Source organism: Leuresthes tenuis, unplaced genomic scaffold (genome assembly GCF_036924035.1).
Source record: "Leuresthes tenuis unplaced genomic scaffold, fLeuTen1.0.hap1 SCAF_11, whole genome shotgun sequence".
NCBI lineage: Eukaryota > Metazoa > Chordata > Actinopteri > Atheriniformes > Atherinopsidae > Leuresthes > Leuresthes tenuis.
In genome coordinates, this window is record NW_027325365.1 from 19,092,752 (window position 1) to 19,109,519 (window position 16,768).

Sequence of the window (16,768 nt, forward strand, 5' to 3'; positions counted from 1 at the left end):
AGAAATTCTAACCCAGCTTTACCCACTGATCAAACGTCTGTCCTGGAAATGCACGTAAAAGAGTTAATCTTACCTTAATTACATATAACCCCACCGCCGTATTTAGTACAGAACATAAATCAAACAACACAAATAACATATTTTGTGTGTAACACCATCTCTGTTTTTTGTTAGAATTAGTTTAGTGTATTACCCATATCAAAGTGTTTCTGGAACCCAGCGCTGAAGTGAACGTGCTGTTTCAAACTCCTGCTAATATCTATTTGAAAATGGGCTTAATCTTATATTTTGCGAAAACAAATTCAAGACTCGTTAGACATACCTCGCTCAAGACTTAGTACCCAAATCATGGAATCGTGTCAGCAAACTCTACGGTGTTTTAAATCATAGATGAAGACGCATCTTTTTGTCTCATTACGTACATATCTGTAATGTCTTTGCCCTAGTTTTCTTATGTAGGCTTCACAGGAGGCTACATGTAGATCAGCAGACGAACACTGAAAAACGGCAACGACAACTATTCTTGCGTGCACTTTGTTATCAACATGGTTAAACAAGAGCTTTATTGAGTGATAGAGCTTTAGACAGGCATAGATTAGATGGCAGGTGTCAACAGGGAACCTCTGTCACTTTGAATTTTGTTTCCAGTGACTCTGTGTGTGTCAAACGCTGCATCTATAACAGGAACTGAAAATATTTGACATCTGTACCTGACTCAAGCAAGCAAGCCTATATTTGACCTTGAATCTTTTGAAGTGATGCCACAGTAGAAGAGCATAACATTAAAATAAAACTACAAAAAGAAAGAGTTTTTTTATTTGCAAAACTAGCCTTCAGGAGCCAGAATTTGCATTGCTGCAAAACAGATGGAGTCGAGAATAACAGCTATTATTCTTGTTCTCTGACAGGCAAAATAGAAACCCGTCACATTTATCAAATCAGGTTGAAAGAAAAAAAAAAACATTAGATGGGCTTACTTGTTACATAAAGGGTATTGAAATGTAGCATTTCAACAGGATGAAATTTCAAACAGAAGACATAGTTGTTGGCTGTGTGAATAAACCAAAGAATGCACACACACACGTGAACCCACGTGCTCAATCTCACATAAATACATACAGAGTGCTCTCAGACTCCAGAGACTTCTTGACTGAATCCACAATTCACTCAATACATAGTGGAAGGGCTGAATGTTAACTGCCTTTCCTTTTGCTAGAAAAAGGTTCGCGGACAATAGATGGGCCTTGGAGTTAAATATCAGAAAGGTCAGGAAGTGGAAAGGGACTTAGTGAAATGTGAAATGTTGCAGCCTGGACAATTTAGAGCAGTTATATTCAGTGTCTAATCCTCAGGTGGCCATTTCTCTCTTTCAGAGTGTCTGGATTTGTCTTGAGTTTTGAGCTTTCTCTGTCTTCTCTTTTTCTCTGTCTGTCTTTCTCCGTCTCTCTCAATCTGTTTCCCAGTGCAGAGGTTAAGGAACAGCTTGGGAGGGACACATGAGAGAGAATGATGGAGAATGCAGCTAAAAGGTTAAGGAGGCTGTAATCCCGTAGTAAAGGACAGCCAAAACTCACACTGTGCTTCAGCTGTTCCCAAAATAAAAGGGAAAATAGATGAAAAACATAAAACGAAAATAAAATGCACCCAAGTTGCTTTTCATTCTGCCCTTAGTTTCATAATGGGGAGGAAAGTGTAACAGATGATACAAACCTCTTAGAATTTAAGCAAGCTACACAATAGGATCTCCACTGTTCTTTTGGCAATATTTTCGTAATAATATACCAAGAGATGTGGCAAAGCACAAAGATTGGCAGTAAAGCTGAATATTGCATGCAGACAAATATGGGTGTAAACAAAGCATGATTTGAAACATTTTTCAGAACCTTTGTGTTTCATAAGGGAAAGAAAATTCTTCTTAACTCTCAAGGATATGAGCAAAGCGTGCTTTGTGAGAAATGCTTGCTGACAAGAAAAGTCCACAGGGTACCTTTAACCTCTTTATCTCTGCAAACCCACTGACAGGTGCATTAATACAAATGTATGACTTGTGTCAAAGCACTGATCATTTTTTTTTTGTAATACTAAATATGACAGGCTGAACTTTTAGGGAAATATGAATAATGTGGGGCATTTTATTGTGCAGCCATAGATAGATATGGTTGTGAATAATTTGCTCCACTTAAGGGAAGATTTCAGGTGCTTAAGAAGCTAAGTATATGCTAATAAAAGACAAGCTTCAAATAGTGCTTTCCTGTACAAATGCGCTCCAGGACTCCACAAGGCTGTGTCCACTATTTATTTTAATTTGGGATAAACAAAGAAAAGAACAGATTGACTATATTGACTGTGAAGGCTGGACAACACAGCAGCGGGAGACCTCTGAATAGCTGAATAGAAACATCCGGCTTTGGTCACATCTTGCATCTAAAGTCAGTGTGATTAGATCTGCTGACTAGCCCCAACCCTCACTCAGTGTAGTCCTAAACTGTCCAAGAAGATCTATCATACTGGATCATTGGGATACTATTCTGTAACAAAAGAAAAAAAAAGGTTGGTGGTGGTGGTGCAGGGGGATCTGCTTTGTTTTCAAATCACACAACCCAGTTTTTGTTCTTGTTTTCTTGGAAAGTTTTAGCCCATGTCTGCTTGGAGTACAGATTTCCTCAGCAGCACTCAGGGAGCGGCCCCTCCTTCCTTGAGGCAAGGCTGAGTCGGCCAACCAATGGGATTAGCATGCTGTGTTACTGTCTGCCATCGCCCTGACACAGTCTAACCAGGATTGGGGTTCTTCTATAGTTTTCCCAGTTCTCTAACATCTGTAGATCATGTGGTAAGAGGCAAAAAAAAATGTCCAGTGTTTCTGTTGAGGTGGTTAATCTACAGATTTGGCAACTGATGGGACTGTTCAATGCTGGCACTGAGCTGCGGAACACATGGCAGTCTGCTGTCTATGAGGACTGCATGGGAATGATAGCTGAGCGGTCCAAATCAAGCCAAAATGTACAACAGATTCTGCAGCACTTATCTCAAATAGACTCATGATGAGGGATGAATTTAGGAGTCAGGGAGGTCGATCTCAGAGTGTCTCTCAGATGCAGTGTAATTCAGACAAACCAGAATGAAGGACTCTAAGGATAGGTTTTACAAGCGGGTTACAAGCAGTGAAAGAGACATGCCATAAAACCCTGGAGAAAATTATGAGCATATTATATAAACAGACAGCACACTGCATAGTGAGTGCAAGTTATCATCGGAATTTTGCTGCAGTGAGGGTCCCATCAAAAAGATGTGATTTTACTGATCTTCTTTTAAGTTTCTCAATCAATTTAACATTGTAAACTTTTAAACATAAACATCAACCTCATCTGGGTTTGACATTTGCAAAAATGTACCCATCTAAAGCCCATCTAACACTGGGGTTGAATAGCGCTTAGCATAGTCCTTGCACATCATTACCCTTCTCTTCACTCCATTCATTCAACACAGAGAGCAGAAAAAAAATACTGAGTGACATAACCAAATCTCCTGTGTCTCCGGCTATGTCATCATTTTGTTCTCTGTAGACTAACTCCAAGGCCACTTCACCAAGAGAGAGTAGTGTGCTTCAATGCCGATGTTGCATATCAGATCACCTACACATGACCTCAACCACTACCTTCCTGGACATCTTCACAATGCTGCTCCAGTCTTATAAAAGAAGAGGGTGCATCTTTCTAAATAACCCTGTGGCCAGTGTAAGCGTCAAATTGTTTATGAACATAGAAAATTGCTCTCCTGAATCTCATTTGTTCAGTTTAGGTACAAACATTTTGCTTTAAACAACAGCCACCTACTGAACTACAATTTTGTGTTATGTTTTTTTTTCTTCTTTTAAGCTGAGCCTTACTTTGATCTTTTTTAAGTGTTTCAGAGGCTTTGCTTCTGGGTAATGGAGGACAGTGAGTCTCATCTTAGATATCAGAGCATCAAATGGCTTCCTTGCACAATGCCCTGCAGGACTTTATTCTAATACTATTTCATTTTCTCACCAACCCCCTTACATCTCCTTAAATACTATGCCACACATGCACACACACACACACACACACACACACACACACACACACACACACACACACACACACACACACACACACACGCACATATATATAGTAAATCGACAGCTTTGTCTTCAGAGTCAGCTCTCTCTCACCACAATAGACCTCCCATATGAGGGACACAGTCTTAAGCCCAAGTCCAAAACATATGAAGACCAGTTAGACAATCTCCCATGCGCCCTCTTTACCCCTTGCAAAGATAAAGAGCTGGTCAAGTGTTCCACGATTAGGAAGCACTGCTGCTCCAGAATCTGAGCTTTGACTGGACTCTTCTCTCTATCACTCCATCATAGACTGGTCCTCCTCATATTGCCAAAAGAGCTCTGGCATCCTGGAGTGTTTGATTGATCTGAAAAAAATGTTTAGGTAGGCGGCAAGTGTCAAATTAACAACTATATGTACACTACTGTGACAAGATAAGCAGTGTTACTCATCTTACCTGTCAGTAGATTTAACGTTGTGGCTGATAAATACAGTATATACGTGTATGTATGCTGTTAAGCTGCCTGGATAAAAAAAGAGTCACATCTGAATGGATCGATGCATGTTATAGTCAAATCATTGGTCTGTATCAAGCAAACACAATGACAAAGGAAATGGTTGAAAGTGCAAAAACTTAGCGAAGAACTGTCCAACGCATGATTAAAACCAGGAAGGATAGTGGTTAACCATCATGTTTGAGGATGAAATGTTTTTGGAGGAAAACCTTAACTGATCTTGCACATCAGGTCAATTAAATAGTTGGTGAAATTGAACAGATTCAACAGTATAACTCACAGTAACATTTGATAGTAAAAGTCATTTTCAGACATACAATAAGAGGAGAACTCAAGGTATTGGGAGTGAATCACTGTGTCGCCCAAAGAAAACCACTTATCGGTGTAGCTAATAAAAAATATGCTTAAATTTGCTCGGGGACATAAAGATTGGACTCTGGCGCAATGGAAAAAGATGTGCTCAGATGAGTCCAGATTTAGCCTGTTCCAAAGTGATGGACACATCAGGGTAAGAAGAGCCTCAGATGAAACCCTGCACTCATCATGCCTATTGACAGATATGATAAGACTGCGGGGGCAGAATTATGATCTTGGGTAGCTTTTCTTGGTCCAGTCTAGGTTCAGCAATGTTATGTGGCCAAAAATAGAGGTCATGAAATCCTAATATACTGTTTTCTTTACCCTGATAACAAGAGCATGTTCCAAAATAACCATTTCAGGATTCATCAGGCTCAAACCATGAAAGAGTGGTGTAAGGAACATGAGACATAATTTCCACACATGGATTGGTCACCACTGACTCAAGACCTTAACCATAATGAGAATGTTTGGGATGTGCTGGAGAAGACCTTAATCAACAGTCTCAACAGCTCAACTATATCTTAATCAATATAAGAGCTTATTAAAACATTAATGCAAATTTGGACGGAAATGAGCATTTCTGACCTTGCATAACCTTATCGAAACAATATCACAGGTGTAATCTCATGTGGTGCAATGTGGCAAAGGTGCATCATGCTTGGTAAAAAGAACATTTACTCTTCTTCTGTCACAACTGCACACTGTCGCTTGGCAACAATCCCAAGAATTTCATCATGAAAAAATGACTCTATCGGAAAATCAATCAGTGTTACAGATTGCAAAAGTAGTAGTGGAGATGTTATCATGAATATGCACAGTGTGCATGACTCTGCTGCGTTAACAGGACTGTACTGAAAAGTTCAACTCAAAACATACAACCTAACATGTTTGCAGGTACATGTTATACAGACTGGTGACAAATTAAAATTAAATATCAGCCTCGATCCCAAAAGACTGGTATCTCTATGGGATGCACTTTACTGGTGTGGTTTGGGTCCACTTGTCCACTGGAGGTAAGTGATCACCTTTGATGAGGCACTTAAATCATGATGGTGAAGGTGAAAATGCCCCATCCGTAGGGCATAAGGGGTCAGACATGGAATACAAGTTCCACAGAATTTTAGCCCCAATGGACAGGGCACAATGAAGCAAATATTGTGGTATGTGGTGGCCCAGCATCACACAAATAACCTTTATGGTGTTATTTATTTTAATTCATTACCTGTCTGCACACATACACACGCATCAGCTACTATATATCTAACTAATAAAACAATATTTCATTTACAAAAAGAACATGGAAAGCATTTTAAATACTAAATATGAGACATTTTTACTATTTCTTGAAACATATCAGCTCATCTTGAGTTCGATGGCAGAAACAGGTCTCAAAAATGTTGGGTCAGGGTCAACGAAAGGCTGGAAAAGTAAGTGGTACTAAAAAGAAACATCTGGAGGAACATGTTGCAACTAATTAGGTTAGTTGGCAGGTCAGTAATATGATTTTGCATAAAAAAAGCATTTTAGAAAAGGAAGTCTCTGAAGTCAAATGGGCAGAGGTACAGCAATCTGCAAGAAACTAACAAAAATTGGAGCAGTTTCAGAATAATGTTCCTCAATTTAAAACTGTAAAGACTTTAAACGTTAAATGTCTGCCATCTACACAACATAATATCATCGAAAGATTCAGAGGATCTGGGGACATCTCTGTATGCAAGGGCACAGGGGTGAAAATCAATATGAGATGCCCATGACCTTCGGGCTTTCAGATGGCACTGCATTAAAAACAGACATGATTCTGTCATGGAAATCACTGCATGGGCTCAGAAACACTACCAGAAATCACTGTCTGTGAACACAGTTCATTGTGCCATCGATGCATGGAGGTTAGCTCTCTCATGCAAAGATCAAACCATATTTGTACATGATTCAGAAACTCTACTCTACTGGGCCCAAGCTCAATTAAAATGGACTGAGGCAAAGTGGAAAAGTGTTCTGTGGTCAGAAAAAATTTAAATGTGAAATTCACTGCACAGTGGTAAAAATTACTTTTTTTGAGAGTTTCTCTGCCATCAAATTCTAGATGAGATGATATGTTTTAATAAATTATAAAAGTTTTTTTTGTGTTTTCAATTGTGAAAGTATATATTGGTTTATAACATTTACAAATCACTGCATCCTCTTCTTATTTAACATTTTACACAGTGTCGCAACTTTTGGGAATTGGGGTTGTATTCAATGAGGGACTGATTAACTCAACTTAGCTGTTTACTCATATTTTTATAAACCAATACTTTAACTTTCATGTTATAAACAGTTAACCAACACCAAATATTACTGTATATTGCCTAATACAGAAAAAGAAAATCTCCATTCGCACAATTTATTCAACATAGATGAACAGACTACGGAATACTGAACTTAGAAAAATTAAAAAAGAAAGAAAATTACAAACTTTAAAACAAGAACAGAGGAACTACCGAGCTGTCCGTGAACAACAAGTCAGAAAACCTACATTTGAAACTTATGATAAACCATTTTCTCATTACCAAACATGGGGAAGATAATTGAAAAATTTCAACTGGAAGGGGAATATTAAATAGATATTTCTGCATATATTCCACATCTGGGACTAATTCAGAAGCAGAAGTGCCTGAAGGGCCAGTCTGTCTCTAACAAAATTGGTTTACCAAAGCAGAATGTATGAGTTCACATAGCGAGGGCAACTCCTTCCTCCTGCCTCTGTGGAAATCAACAGCAGAGGTCTCTCAGCTGAAAGTGAAGCTTACTGTGGTGCGAGATATGCTCAGGATCATAATCTGAAGGCTACAGTTGCCTTTGGGTACACACAGAAAATTAGCTCTTTTTGGTTACAGCAGTGTTACTTTAACTGTTACTAATAAAATAGGCTCTGCTTATCCGTGGCTGTGTGTAAGCAATTGGCACATGGAAAGATGTCAATAAAAGCCCCAACACTTCTAATCTGAACAATTTGGGGATAATAACTTTAAGAGACAGCCCCCTACCTTTCAGTGCAAATCAAATCAATGATTGAGACTGACGCTTTCAGGTGTTTTTTTCACAAATAAGCTGGTGTCTGAATTGCAGTCAAAGCAGTGTGAAACATCTCAAAATTGTTGTATTCCAAAATGAAACGTTGTGCTTTAATACTAAAAGTGATGATCAAAGCAGCACTCATGCTTCTGACTTAATCAACAGTTGTGTCTGATATTAAAACAGTGTTACATTATTAAAAGTACATAAGCCATACAATGTAAAAAATGTGAAAAAGTAAAAATATTAGACTTTATCAGACATCACAATCTATCAATAGACTAAACTCCATTATTTATTTAGGAACCTTCTTTCTCACTCCTTTACTGACATTTTCACAGTAAAACAACATGACAGCAAGAACACACATGAAGCAGCCACTGAGTCATCTCTCACACTTATGTCAAGGCTGACCTGAATCACAAGTCCCATGTTCAAGTAGCTCTTTGATTTTAAAGCTGGAGGATGGTGATACTTGCAGCTTTGGAAGGAAGGACCCATCACTCGCTTCTTTCTCTCATTCTCTCAAATGCATCTCTTTCATTCTGTGTTGGCATTCTTTTTTTTTTTTTTTTACATACCTCCTTTTCTACATATTTTCTTGTTGGGTTTCCTCGCACATTCCTTGGATATTCTTTTGACTGTAAAATGAATGGAAAAACTACAAAATAACAGATAGCTCTGGAAAAGATCCCATGTGACATGCAACAACTCAGACTGAGTCAGAACCCATCTTCTCCCTCTTTCCCTCCCCCTCCCACCCACCTGTTCTTCATCAACAACAAGAACAACAGAGGACCTGCTGAAAAATATCTGGGGTGTTGCTGCAGAAATATTCCAGAATAATGGAATGAATTTGCTGCACCTAGGGACACAAGAAGCCCATATTCACATGCACTTCTATCTAAGACCCATTACAGCCACACAGAATACAGAGAGGCCAGGTTTTCCAAAGTTTTTCAGCTAAGAGGAAGGGTTATTTGACATTGCCCATTTGATTTTGCCAGCACTTAACATTTCAAGCCCATTTTCCTGTGTGGCTCTCCTCAAGTGGCGAATAATGGGGGCCTTTTAAGGAGTCAACATCCAAAAATCCCAAAGTTTTAGCACTGTCAATCTCTTAAGAGGCCAATCTATGTTTGCCTTTTAACACAAACCTGCTCTGGTAAATGTACTTTGCGCAAGACACTGGATAAAGAAAGGAGAGTAAAGGGTCTTACATAGGTCAGGCGGATGCCACAGGCCTCTTATGTACTAAACAGAATATTTCACCAACCCTACAGGAGATCATTCACTTATGAGGCAGGCTACTATTGCTAATATCCCCAGAACAGTCAAGACAGTGAGGGTAGGAAGGTGCACCAAGTATTTCCAATCTGTTTCTTGTAAGATTTCTTTTTTTTTCTTTTCTATTGAGTATTTCATGTTGAGAAGTCATTATTAGTCATCAAAAGAGGAACCTCTAACAGTGGCATGGAAGGGGAGAGTTGATGAAAAGACTAAATGAAAGATCTAGTCGAGATGGAACGTTGAGATGATGGACACGGACACAGCATGCGCCGGATAATAGGTCATGCTCCCCGCATAAAACAAAAGTGACACAGAGTTTAAGAGAAAGAACAGAAGGAGTGGGAAGCAGAGACAGGAGAAAAAAGGAGGAGAGCTTTGGTTTCATACTCAACACACTCACCATCCTCTGTTGGAACATAGATGTTTAGATAAAGACAATCCTCGTGTTGATCCTGTATGTATGTTGTAACTATATCCAGGTTGAAGGTGAACCATATTGGCATCATGATCTCTGGCACAGCATTGTGAATATTTTGGGGACAGACAGGAGCAAAGTGGGTGGCATTCTTGATTCCTGACCAGGAAGAAGGAGGCTCTGGGGGCATGAAGCGTTTCTCTCCCACAGGAGAGGCAGCATATGGGACCCCCAGATACTGGTCGACTGGTCCCAGAATCTCACTGGCAAGGGGCACCCTTACACCTCGGAGTTTCCCATACTGCGTGTTCACAGTGGGGTGATAGGTTTGACCTCTCACAGGCAAAAAGCACCAGGAAAAACTTAACAGCCATAAAGACACGCTGAAATTGGTGCATTTGAAGGCACCATACCAGTTCTGCGAAGGGAAACGATTTCTCCTTGGAGAAAACCACATGGTCCCTGTGAGCAAGAGCAAGTGAGGTGACCAACATACAAGCTGGGGCACGACCCTCAGCAAACACCCAGGCTTGCCGTTAAGCCCTGTATTCCAGCCTCCTGAGGGACAGTCATCAGCTGTGATATTCGAGCCCACCAGCTCACAGATGATGAGAAACAATCGTGGCTGTTCAGTTCCTCTCCGCAGCACGGTCCTTACTCACTGTCCTCTCTGCGCTAGTCAGATCTTTAAGCCAGTGCTGCAAAAGAGGAGGAGAGGAAAATTAATGACAGTTCCTTGACAACCCACCATTTTTAGTCAGTCATTTTTATTGACTTGTGGAGTCCTTTCCTGTCATGACATAAAACAGCTCACATAAACATGACAGAGCTCTTAGGGCCATCATCAGTCCATATTGGTATTAACTGCAAGATAGCTTGTCAACATGTGCTTAATAATGCTAATAAGACAATTGAAAAGGGAAAGGGATCAACTGTCAACACACAATTATTCTCTACTTTAAAGGCTGACATTTATCAGTGAAGGAAATAGAGATGTTTACAGATAATTTTCAATTCAACACCCAGAGTCATACACGGAAACATAATAACATGATCAAAATTTCTTGCCCACTTTAATGTCATGGAGCATTTTCCCCTGCATCTCCCTCTGGTGTAGAAATGAACATATTGGAAATTAAATTTCATCCCTCTTGTTTGCTCTTACAAGTGATCACATCTTGGGATGAACAGAGGAAGGGACAGAGGGAGCTGTAGCTGCAGGCCGCACGGGTGCCTTCAGTGAAGGTAAATGCTGATCAACAATCCCAGGGTGAACCAGTGGTGCCAGGAACAACACCTCCCCATACTGCCTGATCAATTTTCAATTTCTGTGGCTTAGGGTCCCCCTTAGCCCTGTGTGCCTACTGCTGTGCTCGCTTTAATAACCACGGAAAAGAAAAGCCAGCATTTAGAGAAGGATATTGCATTCCAAAATGAGTGTGTAAATGATTTATAATGTATCAACAGCCATTGGAGGGCCCCTAACCAGTGAGAGAAAGCAATCCTGACGCTCCTGGAGGTGCCGTTATCACAAGGCAGCTATTCTGATCTGCAGCAGCCGGGCTTGACAGATTACTTGCTGTTCAAATATACACGTTTAGCTGAACATGAGGGTCTTCATTTCATACACAACACATAAATACATTTTGTTAGTCCTGTAGATGAGCCTGTCTTCATTGATACTTGTGTAAATTAAATGTGTGTCGTGGACCGTACTGCTTGGAGACTCCTGCACGACCAGAACCTGCTACGTTATAATATACAAAAAGCCATCCATATCCAATCTGGGTCCTAAAAGGCATGAATTGCTTGGGGCCAAAGACTGGCAAAGGCTTCAAAATGCTAGAGAAGTCATACTGACAAAGTCCCTTCCCTGCTCAGTGGGATCCCTGTTGCAGAGCCAAAAAAGCTTGCAGACTTTACTGCCATATCCCCTTGTTCAACAGTATTATGAGATGTGGTATCAAAAGCATTTCATTCCAGCTTATTTCTTATACAATACATGAACATAACATACCCTCACACCACATCATTCCTATTCTGCACCAATGTGAAACACTTCATCAGAACACAGCTCAATAAGAAAATATGTCTATAAAACCCAACACTCAAAGACATGGCCTTTAATACAACAGCCTTGCACTGTGCCACCATTAATAACACTACAGTGTTCCGATTTTTAACCTGTATATAGCACTGCTTTTTAAATTCAATCATTTAACTAAATAAAATGCATAAAGATGATATCTATTGAATTCAGTGTTACCAACACACCAGAAAGATGGTACAGGAGTTGTATAATGTTAAAAAAAATGAATGACATAAAAAGAAAGCCTTGTAAAATGTTTACCATCTAATTAAATTACTTGGCAAAATGTCACGAACATGACTTCATTCGGAAGTAAAAATGTGGAGAGGTGTGCAACTCTTAAAGAACAACAGTTTAAGAATATGGTTTCCTAATGTACATTTGCAAATATTTAGGGATTTATTTACCTGCATTACATCATATAATTAAAAGATTCAGAGAATCTAGATGATCTTTGTTCATCACGGACCAGGTACAAAACCAACTGAAATGTCTGTGATCCCTCAGGTCCCTCAGGCTGCACTGCATTAAAAACAGACATCAATCCTGAAGTGCAAATGACTGCGTTGGCTCAGGAACACTTCAGCAAATCATCATCAGTGAACACTGTGCATTCGCAAATGCAAGTTAAACAGCTACCATGCAAAGAATAACTTGTAAATATTATCCAAAAATTCTCTTTCTTTTCTGTTCCCAAGCAGAGTAAAAATAAGGTTTTTAGGATTAACTCTCCGTTGCTTTGATTAAGCAAAATTATCTTTTAAATCATGGATGCTGCACTCTACCAAGCTAAGGAGAAGAGGGACCATCCATCTTGTTATCAGCTTACAGTTCAAAAGCCAGCATTTCCAACGGTATGTGGGTGCAATCATACACACAGACCTTGCAAATCTGTGAAGGTGCTGAAAATGCTAAACAATGTATATTTGATCGACACCTACCGCTATTCTGTATTTTTCAGAAAAAGTCGTTGCTTATTTTTCAAAGCGATGTAGTCTCCACACCTTACAACATATTAAAACCAAGTGTAACATTCTGAGTGCTGAACTCACCAGCTACCAGTCCAGACATGCCACCTATTGAAAACCTCTGGCTCATATTCAGCTGAAAAATGAGTCAATGGGGGAAAATAAAGGATTACAAATTGTATTACAGTGGATGGCAAAGGATGGTAAAGGGAAGCTAATTCAACATCTTGGTCAATTATGTGGTTCACTGCACTGTCCTCCTACAAACAGGTCACCATGAGTACTGAGTTAAAGCCAATATTACGGATTAACATTTAAAAAACATGGAAACTCTAGCAGTTGTGTGAATATAGTTGTGTTGACCAGAACAACCATCAAAATAACATCAAAATAACATCAAAATAACGACAAAATAACGAAAGGTTAAAAGTTGTGTTGAAGCCTGATTTGTGGTCTTTTCCTAATCCATGTTTCCCAACCCCACAGTAGTCACTGTGCCCAAACCTAAGCAGAGACTGTGGTTCCTAACTCTACCCATGTAGTTGTTATGTCTAAACCTGAGGGAAGGGAAATTAAACTGTGAGGGGAACCAAAAGGATGGAATAAATGATTGCAAAAAACAGCTGTTATGATCTTAAACTTGAGTCTACTTCATCTTCTGGCCTACTTGCAAGAACTGTCTTTCTTGCTCATGAGTAAATAAGTAAATACTACTTCAATTTGATGTCAGTGTTTAATCTAACAGCACATCAGGGACTAAATGTTGGCAAAATATAATCTAACAACATCTCAAACTAAAGCCTTGAAGACTATAACAAAATGTAACTATCACAGCTCTAAAACAGTTTCTAAAGCTGCATTTTAAAAATTTCACAAATCAGGACATGTTACAGTAAACCTGTAGTAGAAAATCAGTGAAAGGCTAAGGACAAACACCTGCTGCAGAGGGAAATGTGTCAGGTTCTTTTCAAACCCTGTTTCATCTTAAATTCAACTGAGTCATATTTACATATCCATTACAAGTTCTGCAGGTAAATGGCTCCAAATATTGATCCCAAGAACAGAAAAAGATGTGGATGAAAACAAAGTATTCAAAGGTTCACCCTTTAAATCTATAAATGAATGGATACACATGCACATGATGCTCCATTTCAATAATAACTGCTGCCATTTCCTTTTAGCTCTGCACACAGTAGCCGCAGCAGCATGTATGCAATAACACTAATTCTACTCAAGATAAAATACATCAGGTCAAACTTTTTAATCAGGACATAGCAAGGACATAGGACATTGTGATGGAGTGTGTATGTTTAGAGGACACACAGCACAGAGGTCTTCATCAGTCTCTTCTCCAACAGCATCTCAGAGGTCCTCTCTGCTTTGATCTCTCTACCTGCTGAAGCACTGCCAAGGGAGGAACAGCAAGAGGGAGAGACTGCATGAGTTCTCCCTCATCATCCCAGAAATATTGATCGTCTCATCACCGTGGCCTTGCAGCCCATAATAAATACAACTGGGGTGATGGAAGTAATAGGAGAGGGTGTGGAGGGAGGAGAACGGGGGGTGGGGGTGCTGTGCTGACTCTAAGTCAGGTTATTGGCCCTCAATGTGAGACGGCACTCCACCAAGTACGTGCTGTAAACCACCCTCCTTCCCAATTCTTCTGTGCCTGATTAATGGGATATGTTAAATTCTGTTAGTGCAATTCTTATTCATCATTATTCAAAATGACCCACTGGTACAACACACGAGTAAGCCCCTTACTGATCCCATACGTAGTGGAAAACACATACAGACTTTATTCCTCTTCATTTTAGTCCAAGCCTACGGCCATGCGCACTTACTGTAGAAGACCCTTTGTTCTCCTACAGCGGAGAGATCTCTGCATCGCAATAAAAGTCTGAGCACAGAGCCAAATGTACTCCTACGCCCCTGCATCCCTTAGAGAGAGGCTGAATGGACTCTGATAAAATAGGAACTAATAAGAGTTCTGAGTAGATGGAGCATCTGACTCTCCACCTTCTGTTATTATAGTAACTAGTCTGCAACAAAAGCATTCACAAAGCAGCATTAGTCCTCTGGAACATCTATCTTCAAATGAAGCAAGCCATCCTGACCTGAGAAAGTGTAATCACTGATTGCATCTGAATATGGCCTTGTTACATTGCTACAAAATGCACCGTAATTGAGAAAACATGAGACAGGAAACAAGACTATATAAAATAAACCAATGTACTCAGTCTGTTATCTAAGCTGAACTCATTTAAATGAGACAAAAAACTTAATTTATGTTCTCATCCTCCACTTGTACTTTAGAAAGACACCAATCTTGCCCTCTGGTCTCTGTGTATTACTCAATAATGTGGAAAACATATCTGTAAATTATCTGCTTTCAAATATGGAAAAAACGTGCTTTAATACATTTAAAACAGTAATGAAATTACTACACGAAGGCACACTCTTTAAATAAGCTCCTGAGCCTGATGAACAACAACAGAGTGCCATATTAAATCAAGGTGATTGGCATGTTTCAGAAATAACATTCATGAAATGTCAAAACCAAACTGTGGCCTCATAAGGTTCCTGCTGGGAGCTGGTGCCACTGTAGCAGTGAGGAATGAAGGCCCACTCATCCTTCAATTTTCTTTTTTGTTAGACACAGACCCTGTGCAGTCATTATTACTTAGAGATTTGGCATAAAATCAAGGACAAAGATGCAGCACATTCTGACTGCTAATCACTGCGGTGATGCTGACATATTTTCGCAGAAGCAAAGAGGAGCTGGTGAGCAAGGATGACGCTGCTGCTGTGGCCGCCCGCTGAGCCATGTGTCTCCACCCCATCTCTTGGCCGCTGGATAAAGACTGCCATGAGTATCATTACCAGCCAAACAGCCAAGGAACACAGAGAGGTGAGCTTGGCAGGCCAAATAAAGACAGATTCCAGGTGAGCACATGTTGAGATGAATTCTGTGGCTGCACAGGAAATAAATAATGGCCTCTCTGTTAACTGCTGACGGTGCTTGAAACAACTGTTTGCTCTTTGTGACTAAAATGATAGGGACAGATTTGATCTAGAAGTCCTGAAGCTGCAAGAAGAGGCAGTGAGCCCATTCTTACATCTATATATTGTCTCCCTTTCTGTGCGCGCATGCCTCTGAGTGTCAGATCCACTTTAGGAAACAATACGGTATGGGAAACTGTGCGAGAGGTTACAGGGATATTAATCAAAGCTAACTGGCTCAATTAAAAGGAAAAAGGACTGAAGAGCTTACACTTGAAGAAAAAAAAGAAAGATAAACAAAGAAATTTCCCAAACAGTTCATCATCCTAACTCCTATTGATCCACGCAGAGTCCCTCAGACGCTCTTACTAAAAAAAACTCAAAGTAGCTAATCACTCAAGTGGCCCACAGGGATCCTTTGAGAAACCACAGGGGCAAGTACTGGGTCCGTCTCTAATCTAGCCTTATGCAAACACATTAAGACTTTACACATGGCATGCTCATTATCAAAGTTCCTAGAAATGCTGTTTGCAGTGTGGGATCTGTTCTCTTGATGGTGTATTTCTACCACCCCGCCAGCACAACTCCAAAATGCTGCTAACCAAAGAGCAGAGGGTGAGGATGGCTTCCGATGAGATTTTAGGAGTGACTAATTCCCTGACCATAACTGAAGCTCATTAAAATCTTTTTCATTTAATTATTTCATACATATTACATACTTAAAATGATCCATTATACAAGCCTATTTGATGTTCATGTTATTATATTATTGGGCTAATGTAGTGAGTTTGGAGAAATTAGAAGCTTAATAATGACAGTGATATGGCTGGAAAAAGTTGAAAGTCTTCAAAACTTAAATATATTTCATGAATTTTTGAGAAGTTTTTTCCCACTAGATCGATTTTACTTTAAGCAACCAGACTGTACAAAGATCTACATAACTGGATGAACTCAGAAGCTGAAAATCTAAATAACTATGAGGGGGGAAAAAAATT

At 39.7% G+C, this 16,768-nt stretch overlaps 1 protein-coding gene across 2 annotated transcripts in view; it reads right to left on the reverse strand.

The window, feature by feature from the left end:
* Positions 1–16,768, reverse strand: part of nlgn3a (neuroligin 3a) — a 126,491-nt gene that overhangs the window by 91,562 nt on the left and 18,161 nt on the right. The window contains exons 2-3 of one of the 2 annotated variants that reach the window (XM_072395952.1): positions 9,699–10,411; positions 8,590–8,649 (exon numbers count right to left, since the gene is read on the reverse strand). In XM_072395952.1, the coding sequence (XP_072252053.1) occupies positions 8,590–8,649; positions 9,699–10,170 (532 nt within the window). In that variant the 5' untranslated portion in view covers positions 10,171–10,411. The remainder of the gene's footprint in view (positions 1–8,589; positions 8,650–9,698; positions 10,412–16,768) is intronic. The other variant, XM_072395953.1, reaches the window with a different exon arrangement.